Raw genomic sequence first — 11,052 nt, 5'->3', positions numbered from 1 at the left:
GGGGGGGGGGGGGGGACCAGAATTCAGCAAATCTGCTTCTCTTCTCACTGGAGAAGCACTTAGATTCTTGACATGAGCTACCATGTCTGACTTTACCTGTTCTGGAAACCTGAATTCCAGTTTTCATACTTGTACAGTGAATTTATTATCCATTTGAGCCACCTCCCCACAAATCTCCAATTTTCAAATGTTTTTTACACGATTCCCACTGTAGACCACTGTAGTGATGATTTAATACCAAAACTTTTTACATTTATTTCTCTCTGTGTCATGCACATGCAAACGTGTCAGAAGACAACTTACACTGGCTTTCTCTTCCCCCTTATGGGTCTTGAGAATCATATTTATGTCACCATGTTTAGAGGCAAGCACCTTACCTTTACCCACTAAACCATCTAACCAGGCCCTGCAATTATATTTTAAATGCTAAGAAGGCTATCAGATGCTATCCTCTAGGGCTTTAATTTTTTTTCTATAAACTGTGTGTGTGCTATATGTACATGTTCATGTGGGCAGATGCATATGAAGACAAGAAGTTGACATCAATGTCCTCCTATATTGCTTTGCTTTCTACTTTTTTTTTCCTTCTTTGTAAAAACTGAGACAGGGCCTCATGTATGTCTGGCTGGCCTTGAATGTACTGTGTAAATGAGGATGGCCTTGAACTCCTGATTCTCCTGCCTTCACTTCAGAAGTGCAGAAATGACAGGCATGTGCCATCAACTCTGGATTTAAGTGGCACTGAGCACTGAACCCAGGGCTTTACGCATGGTAGACAAGCATTCTACCAACTGAGCTCCATCTCACATCTTATTTTTGAGACAGTGTCTTTCACTGAATCTATCAGGAGCTCCAGGAATCCAACTGTCTCCTTCCCTGCAGCACTAGAGCTAGAGGCACTATACCTGACATCTATTTGGTGCTGCAGATCTAAACCCAGATCTTCATGTAAGCACTTTACTGAGTCATCTTCCTGCTCCTCCCTATATACTTTTGAATCAAATTATATGCTCTTTAACTATGGAAGAAAATTCACAAAGCTGTCTGAATGACACAATTGTGACTTGTCCAATATTAATATTCTATTTGCCAACAAATTAATTCTCTTTATAAACAGTGACACAGCATCTAAGATTATAAAGTAGTAAAACATAAATACCAATGAGAAATCAACACTTTTTATTGATCTTAAAGTAAAAATGGTAATTATTAAAAGGACTGTTTTTATTCTAAGATTCTTTCCTCCCATCTATCTATCTATCTATCTATCTATCTATCTATCTATCTATCTATCTACCTATCTACCTACCTACCTACCTATCTCTATCTATCTAATCTATCTATCTATCGATCTTTGTTTTTCAAGACAAGGATTCTCTTTGTAGCCCTGGCTGTCCTGGAACTCACTCTCACTCGGTAGAGATGGTTGGCCTCAACTCAGAAATCTACCTGCCTCTGCCCACTGAGTACTGATCTTAAAGGCATGAGCCACCACCACCTGGCTTAAAGTGTATTTTTTTTTAAGATTTATTTTATTTTATGTACATGAGTACACTGTAGCTGTCTTCAGACACCCCAGAAGAGGGCATCAGATTCTATTACAGATGATTGTGAGCCACCATGTGGTTGCTGGGAATTGAATTCAGGACCTCTGGAAGAACACTCAGTGCTCTTAACTGCTAAGTCATCTCTCCTGCCCTTAAAATGTATTTTTAAAATTAAAAAAATATATACTAGATATTTTCCTACATAGTCCTTTTTTCTGAAAAAGCAAGAAGCTGATAATTATATTTGTTCCCTAATATCCTTACATATGTTACTAATCTCTCAGAAAAACATTCAGAATTTCAGTTCCAAAACATTATACTTTTTCTTTTAAAGGTATGAGAGAAAGGCCACCTGAGATCGGTTACCTTATACATCTTAGCTCCATAGCATCTTCCACAGTGCCTGGCACATGATAAACACTGAACAAATATTTTCTGAATTAATGAATATTAAGCTAAGTCACTGAGATTACTGGCAACTGCCAAATTTCTTAAAATCAATGCCAGCCCAATGTGGTAGCACAGACCTTTAATCCCAGCAGTCAGGAGGCAGACACAGGTGGATCTCTGTTAGTTCGTGGCTAGTGTAGTTTACTATAGTGAATTCCAGAACAGGCCAGGCATATGTAGAAAATCCCTGTCTCAAAACTTAAATTAATAACAACAACAACAACAATAATAATAATAATAACATAAAAATTTAATAATATAAAAATTAACACCAAGCAGAGTATTTATAGTGTTTCACAATATTTAATTTGGCATAAAAAAAATAAATGGATAACTGCCAGTTTCTTTTAAGAAACAGAATTTTTACTATGGCAACACTAAATGTAACAATATAAAATATGCCATTTGCCTGGACTGCAATAAATCCAAGTTTTCATATTTATAAGTACAAAAGACATTTTAAACTGTTAGCACAATGATCAGTACTAAAGCTGGATAACAAGAACCTTCGTTATACTGCATATACCTCAGTTTACTATATATCTTCATTTTTGTATATATTTGATATTTCTCATAAGTAAAAACAATGATAGCAACAATATAACAACCTGCACTATGAGAAAATACTAATCAGAAGACCATGAGATAGAAGAAAATGACAGATTTTTGATTTATATTCATAAAAGGAAAAAAAAATCAAACAGACCTATATTTAAATATGCATCATTATATAACAAATGCGTCTATGTTATGTAGGAATCTTAAATAGAAGACAAATGTTTCTCAAGTTCTTAGACTTGAACCTTGAGCAGAAAAGAAAGCATTTATGTACTGGTAAAGAAGAAAATGCCTTTCTTGAGTCACTGCAGCATAGACACTGTGCATGTTAGAAACAATGAAAAGGAGATTAGCAAAAGGAAGACCTAAATCAGTGCAAGAGTCAGAAGCCTAAGAGAAGAGTCTCTGATGATTCAGAAGGAAACAGTAACTAACCACTGAAGAGTTTGCATGACAAAAGTGAGGAATATTCACTTAACACTAAGTGCTATACCTTGGCTGAAGTGCTTAGACAAACATAATGGTGTCAACCCAAAATGGCAGTGAGTCAAACATGAATAAGAGGAGAGGTTCTAGTGGAAATAGAGTGAAGGAGAAACTTCAAAGGAAATGGGTTTTGACCAACTAGGTTTTGTAAAAAGCAAAAGCAAGGTTGGAGCTTGCCTTTTGTGCTAGGTAGGTAGTCCACCCCAACCTACACCCATGAGGCTATAGAGCAACCCAAGGCTAAGCACAAGGCCACACTTCAGAGGCCACAGAGCCACACTCAGAGGATGTGAGTGATTCCCCAAGGGCGAAGCCTTCAAGGTTTGCTCTATTACTCTGGAGGAAACACAGGAATTGATCTTCTAAGACTGGTGTAAAGAAATATTACTTCTACATATGCATTGCATCCATTCAAATACACTCTTGAGGGAAGGTCAGAGTAGCGGGATAGTATCATTAAGAGGGAAAAATGCAGTGTTCCAGTCATATGATGTTCACACGAGTAATTGGCTCTTGTACTCATCAACAAAGACAAGAAGGGTAGAAGGCATTGATTTAAGAATAGGCTTTATTTTCAGAGGTTGAAAGCTGACAAGAAAACAGTAACTACATAGAATATAACTAATCCTTTCAAGTTATCAGATGCCAAAGACATGTTAGATGTCTTACATGAATATAAATTCATTTTCTCTTCAGAGAAGAATCATAATGAAGTAACATTACTCTTACTCAGAAAAAGAAACTGAGGTACACACAGAAGTTAAGTCATTTGGCCTAGATGAGAGAAAGAAAGTAGTGAAGACCCAGGATCTTAAACAAATCCAACTACTTTACTTTGTTGCCTCTTTGTGACATGAGAGAGATAAGTAAATGTTTCAGAGACAAAGCAAATTTATAAGCACAGATACACAAGAAATGGACACCCCACCATTTCTGTAGATTAAGAACTCATTATTTTAACACTGTAAGAAACAACCATTCTTTTGAGTGTTGGGTTTTGAGACAGTAGCTTACGTTGCCTAAGGCAGCCTCACACTTGCTAAGTGGCTGAGACTGTCCCAAGTGCTGGGATTTACAGGAGCATGCCATCATGCCTGGCTTAACTGACCTGTAAAAAATGTTTCTGAAAAATAATTTTAAAAAATGTGTGTGTGTATCTCAAGCTGGATGATGGTTACACATGCCTTTAATCCTAGCACTCAGGTACCAGAAGAAAAAAGATCTCAGAGTTTGAGGCCAGCCTGGTCTATAGAGCGAGTTCCAGGACAGTCAGAACCACACAGAGAAACCCTGTCTCAAAAAACCAAAAACAAACAAGTAAACAAAATCACTAGGCACTTGATTTTTAAAGAGGTATAAATAAAGAGAATCACTTTAAAATTAAAACATGAATGTTAAAAATGTGTTAAAACTTACTATAATTTATGTTTTCTATCCTTACTTCAACACACAGTTAAGTAACTATTAGACATATTTTACCTAACTCTTGTATACTTGAGAAACTAGGCCATATGTGTTAAGAGATTCCTTTAGCAGACGCTCAATGCTGTGATTACAGCAGTCACTATTAAGTGACTCTGTGCTGTCATTCTACAGTAAGAGGGCTCATTGCTTCTCCCCATTCCAGCACACAATTAAAATACAGCCATACAACATGACTCCTTTGTAAATTTGAATATAATTGTACAGTTACACATTCCACAAGAACAAGCATTTTTGGTGTACTCACACACAGTGCCACACTGTATGTATGCCGATCAGAGGACAACTTGCAAAGAGTCATTTCTCTCCTTCTACCATGTGGGATCCAGAGATCAAACTCAGATTCTGAGCTTTGGTGGCAACTGACTTTACTTACCATCTTGACAATCCATCAAAAGTACCTTTTGGAATGGTCTGTCTCCCTGCTAATCCCTAGACTGCCCTGAACAGGCAGAAATGACACTACAGAGCCTGCAGCCCAACATGCAAAACTCTAGCCTTTGACCAGAATTGCATAACTGGACTGGAAGCTACACTCACACTAACGTCCTGGAATTGTACACCACCCAGTCTTTATAACTGTCATCCTTTATAGAGTACATCCCTGGGAGTTACAAAGGCTCTTCTCTTCATCAGAACATAGGCAAACACTCTGTCCCCTGTCTCACAATTGCAGGTGGCACTCCACTTACTGTGTAGCCCACCTGCCCTGTGTATGAGAAAATGATCTGTTTAATTAAAAACAAACAAACAAAAAAAACCAAAAAACTAAGAATTTGTTGAAGTGACATTTACTTGAAAAAAACAAAAACCTAAGAATTTGTTGAAGTGACATTTACTTACTTTCTGATACTGTATAAAGGAGGTTCTGGGGTAAAGGAGGAGGTAGTCTTGCTCCCACTGGTGCAAGATTGGGCACTGCACTTGTCCCAGGCTGGTCACGGCTGTTTATTAAGCTTGACTGTGAAATGGGAGGTCCTACAGAATAAAAAAAAAAGTGTCATGTACAGGATTAATAATCCCTAGTAAGAATCTAGTACTAATACTAATACTAATACTAATACTAATACTAATACTAATACTAATACTAATGTATTCAGACTTAACAATCTTGAAAACACTCCTGATTCTCCAACAGACAAAGCTCATCACAAGGAAAGGAAAGCAAGACTGAGACATGAGAACAGAGGGAAGGGACTTGAGGAACAGCAGATGGCATGAGCATTAAGTAAGTATTGAACAATCTGCAACTATGAATACCATGGAAAGTATCAAAGATAGTGAGGTCAGGCCATAGTGGTTCTGCTGTTAGCCCCAGCACTCGAGTGGTAGAGACAGGGAGATCTTGGTGAGTTCGAGGTCAGTCTGGTCTACATAGGAGTTCTAGGCCAGGTAGGGTTACAAAGAAAGATTGCCTGCATGTATGTACATCATATAAAGTTGTACCTAGTGCTTATAGAGGTAGGACAGAGCATCAAAATCACTGGAACTAGTTATGAATGGTTTTGAGGCACCATGTGGGTGCTGGGAACTAAACTCAGGTTCTAAGGAAGAGCAACAAATGCTCTTAACTGCTAAGCTATCCCTTAACCCCCTTCTACCAATATTTAATATTCACAGTTGCTAAGTTAAGAAGGCCTGGAGGTGTTGCTCAATGGTAAAGTTCTTCTCTAGCATACTAGTTAGTTTTTGTCAACATTATACTACCTAATCGCCTGGGAAGAGAGCACCTTAAATGAGGAACTGCCTTGGTCAAGACTGGTCTGAAGAAATTTTCTTGATTGTAGAAGGCCCTAGCCCACTTTGGGTAGGTAGTCCTGGGCTATATAAGAAATGTTGCTGAACAAGTCAGTAAGGAGCATTCTTTTTTCTCTGCTTCAGTTCCTGCCTTGTCTTCCCTGAGCTACAGACTGACTATAAGTTCTAACCTGAAACAAACCCTTTTTCTTTTCTCCCAAAATCTCAGCTTCAGTCACTGTTTTATCATGGCAACAGAAAGAAAACCAGGACACAAAGCACATACAGAGCCCTCCCTGTAAGGTACAGCCCAACACCACCCCCTAAAAGCAAAGCTGAAAAAAAAACAAAAAACAAAAAACCAAAACACAAAGAACAAACATGCTTTCATTATTAAACCCTTATCTGTTATTACCCACCTTTTACATTTTTATTCTGTGTATATGTATGTGTTTGTATGTGTAAGTTCACATGCTACAGAATGTGTGTGGAAGTCAGAGGACAAGCTGTGGAAGCTGGCTCTCTTCTTCACGGGGAGCAAAAGGACCAAACTCAGGCCATCAAGCTGGATGGTAAGCTTCTTGATCTGGTGAGCCATTTATTTCATGGCTCATCTTAAGATTAGTGTTTTTACTATTATTAATTGAAGGAAGGTTAGCCATAGTGTGCATACGGTGGTCAGAAGACAAACCTATGGAGTCAGTTCTCTCCTACTTCTATGTGTTTTAAGGACTGAACTCGGACCTCCAGGCTTACACAGTAAGCACCTTGACCTGCTATCATCCTGCCAGCCCTTTTGTTACCAACTTTAATGTGATATATACTTTTACTATAGAGAAGCTTAGTAGTGGGTACGTAGATAGGACTATGCTTATTTTTACTTATTAACTGCTTTGGTTTTAGTTTTGGTACTGGGGAGAAAATCAGGTTCTCAAACATGATCAAAAACACCATAGTACTGAGCTATACCACAGCCAGCCCCCCCCAATTGCTTTAAGAAAAACAGTGCTGAGGATATAGTTCAGAGGTTGGCAGTTTACCTAGAATGACAGTATCCCCAAAACTGGGAGGAGAAAAAAAGAGAACCAGAAGATGCAGGCCTGTAATCCCAGCTACACTGCAAGAGGACTTCAAATTCAAAGCCTGCCTGGACTACAAAGCTAGTTCAAAGCCAGTCTGGACAGCTTAATGAGATCCTTATGCAAAACAAATCAAAAGGGGCTAAAAGTCAACCTGAGTGAGGAGTGCTAGCCTAGGCATGAATAAAGCCTAAGTTCTATCACTAGTACCAGGAACAGAGAAATACTGCTTAAGTTAAATGGCAATCATTTTTAAAATAGTAATTTGTTATTCTTTAATAATGCAATGTTAAATGTCTGTACATAGATATTTTCTTACACCTTTGCATATATGTAAATAATCATTCTGTAAGTTTTTTAGTTGAATTTTAAAAATTTAGTCTTATCCTTGTTCTTGCTATATTCATAACCTTACCTCAACCATCTGCTCGGCCTCCAGAGTGCTGGATAACAAGAGTGTGGATCACCACACCCAGCTAGCAACCATTAATACTTCTTAAATAGCCTTTTTAATGTGTGTGTGAGGTGTGAAGGTATGTACACCCGTGCATGTGTGCAGAGGTCAGAGAAGGATGCCAATTGACCTGCTCTCTTACTTGCCACATTGTTCCCTCTGGACTCTCACTGAACCTACATCTAGACTGGCAGGCAACAACTCCAGCAATCCTCCTGCCTCTACCCCTCAGTGATGGGATTACAGGTCCAGAGCCATATCTAGCTTTTAATTTCAACACTTGGGATCTGAACTTAGATCCTCATGCTTACACAGCAAGCACTCTTACTGACTAAGCCATCTTCCCAGGCCCTTAAACGGCCATTTTTAAATATTTGTTGCTCTTGATTTGGCTAGACACCATAATGAAATTAAAAACACACACACACACAAATAAAAAGTCTTTTTCAGTAAAGAAATCCACATAGAAATACACACTGTTAAAATAGCATGGCATTTAGAATTTACTCCCATGAAAACAAATCAATCCAAAAAACTATGAAAAGAGAATAAAATCAAGTTGGCTTAATAGAATCACTGAGGTCAATTAAACAAATACTACCAAGTTATTCATCCTTATGTATGTCTGAAAGATTCTATAACAAAAGATTTCAAGTGTTATTTCAATATTCTTAAAGAGATTTTCTTGAAATACTAAGAGAATCCATAAAACTCCCAGTATGTTTCTTCTCTATCATCTTAAAATACTAACAGCTAACAAGGTTTTATCTCCAGGTCAACACAAGTCAGACTACTACAAGCAAAGGGCACACTGCAAGTACTATAAAGAATGGCAAACAGTCAGAACATCTTTATAAGATGTTCTGACTGTTTGTAACTTATATGCAAGGGCAACCATATACATATAAGTTACAAACAGTCAGAACATCTTTATAAGATGTTCTGACTGTTTGTAACTTATATGCAAGGGCAACCATATACATATAAGTTACAAACAGTCAGAACATCTTTATTATGGGAGTATATTTTAAATTCCATTACGTTTTTCAAGCATTTTAACAGTTAGCAAAAGGGACAAGGTTCTTCTAAATACAACTCATCAACAAAACAAGATTCAACTAACACATACTTACTTGGTATGGGAAGCACAACAGAAGGTGGAGGCTGACCATGTCCTTGAGGAACAGGAAGTCTCATACTATGGCCAGGGCCTGGGCCTGGGCCGGGACCAGGGCCAGGGCCAGGACCAGGGCCTGGGCCTGGGCCTGGCATTGGAGGCATTAACATTCCGGGAGGTGGTGGAGGAGGAAGCCCAGGAGGAGGGGGTGGGAAAGGAATCATACTTGGCAGAGCAACTTCATCAACAACTAGAGGATCATTTCCATGATCAAACTGACAAAGGTCACCAAGTACACAAAATCCTCTTTCTGTAAGAATTAAAATTAAAAAAACAAAAACAAAAACCTTATTACGATCTACTTAGAGTTCAAAGAATAAAACAAATTCCAGAAAACTCAACATCCTAATTTACATTGTAGTTTTTTTGTAAGAAGTTGAAATCTCTTTAGTGTTCTCCTATTAATGACCACATAGCCTTGAAGTAGAGGCAAGAGTATTCTCTACTCTATATGAGAATAGGATATATTGAAATTTTAAAACAGTAGGGTCAAACAGGATAAATACTAAGTAGCTACTGTAAGATTAACCAAGTTGCTAATTTTTTATAATAAGAATCAGGTGTGGTGCTAACTCCTGTTATCCTAGCACTCTAGAGGCTGAGGCAGGAGGATTGCAAGTTTGAGGTCAGCCTGAGTTATAGCACATTTGAGGCAAGTCTGGCCTGCACAGTAAGGCTCTCATTTCAAAAAGAAAGTTTTTTTTTTTTAAATATTAAAAATTAGGTATTTTATCAAATAACCATTTATCAAAGATTTGAAAGGAAGGAATAAAAGATAATTTCGGTGATCCATTTCAAAATATTATTTTAAAGCAACCATACTTGCTATATATAGTTTTAATTTAAAACACTCAAGTCGATAGGAAAAATGACTTATAAGTTCCACAATTTAAAATAAAGTTGACAATTGTTTTAAAATATGATAGATATTTTATATCTAGATATAAGATATCTAGATAAAAGTTCATGAACATTCCCAACTCTAAAAAATTAAGTTTGGCATGCTAGTTACTCTGATGTGATTACCACACCATATACATGTACTGAAATGTTATTATACGCTATAAGTATATACAGTATCCATCAATATAAACAATATTTCAACATTAAATTTCTACTAGGCAAGGTATACAAGGCTATTTGTTATAGTACTGCTTATAATGAAAATGCTGGAAAGGATCTAAGTGCATAATTATGGTAAATGGGTTAAGCACATTTTCATACTTATAAAATACTAAGTAAGAACCTTAAAAAATAATTGAGAAGTTCTTTATGCGGCAGTATGGAGTTATTGTCAGGAAACTATAATTGACAAAAACACTACACAGCATATAAAAAAATACCACTAGTGTTCATATAAAACAGCAGGTCAAGCTGCTGGGATCCACACAGGCAGTATCTGTAGCACCTGCTTTCCTAGCTGGGAACAGCACATACAAGAGAGAAGGCAATCTTTACCATCATAATCTCTGCAGCGCCTCTTTGGTGGTGGGTTTCGACCAAAAGAATTGGAAGAGCTATGATTGTTATAGTAATTAGACCAGCTCTCAGTTGTGTTCTCAGAATGGTGCGCAGGTGCAATCACAGTGACAGTGCTGGGAATAGACTGTGCCCCAGAGGAATACTGCTCAGAAGAGTTTGGAGGTGGAGCAGACACAGGCACATAAGAGCTCTCCAGGTCATTTCTTTCGCTCTTAAACTTTGATCTTTCCCTGTGCTCTGTTTTAGAGACAAAAAGAAACAAGAGATGAAGAGGTCACATGTTTATGTGATTAAGCCACATTTACCTCAGAACAGCAAGCCTCAGCTTCCTGAGAGATCCACAGCTTAAATGCACTCACTAGTAACATATTCTAAAAGCAGGAATGTTACCACTGCACATAAACAAATGTTTTACTGTATTAACATCAAGTACATCCACAGAAATGTTAGCTTCACCACTGGGATTTTAGGATTTTTTTCTGTCTTTTACATTTTATAAACATTGGGCAACCTTATTATAGCAAGTCAATTACTTTCAGAGAAAACAAAACAAAAAGCAAAAGAATGCAAACAACTTATATAGCCGGGCGTGGTGGCGCA

At 37.6% G+C, this 11,052-nt stretch overlaps 1 protein-coding gene across 2 annotated transcripts in view; it reads right to left on the bottom strand.

Moving 5' to 3' along the window:
- The window catches only part of Rbm27 (RNA binding motif protein 27), a 69,241-nt gene that overhangs the window by 33,153 nt on the left and 25,036 nt on the right, over positions 1–11,052 (bottom strand). For both annotated transcript variants that reach the window (XM_021214233.1, XM_021214232.2), the window contains exons 6-8: positions 10,429–10,689; positions 8,927–9,220; positions 5,367–5,501 (exon numbers count right to left, since the gene is read on the bottom strand). In XM_021214233.1, the coding sequence (XP_021069892.1) occupies positions 5,367–5,501; positions 8,927–9,220; positions 10,429–10,689 (690 nt within the window). The remainder of the gene's footprint in view (positions 1–5,366; positions 5,502–8,926; positions 9,221–10,428; positions 10,690–11,052) is intronic.

The sequence above is a fragment of the Mus pahari genome, chromosome 15 (assembly GCF_900095145.1).
Source record: "Mus pahari chromosome 15, PAHARI_EIJ_v1.1, whole genome shotgun sequence".
Lineage (NCBI taxonomy): Eukaryota > Metazoa > Chordata > Mammalia > Rodentia > Muridae > Mus > Mus pahari.
Note: the sequence above shows the minus strand (reverse complement) of the source record. Positions and strands in the feature narration are given on the sequence as shown.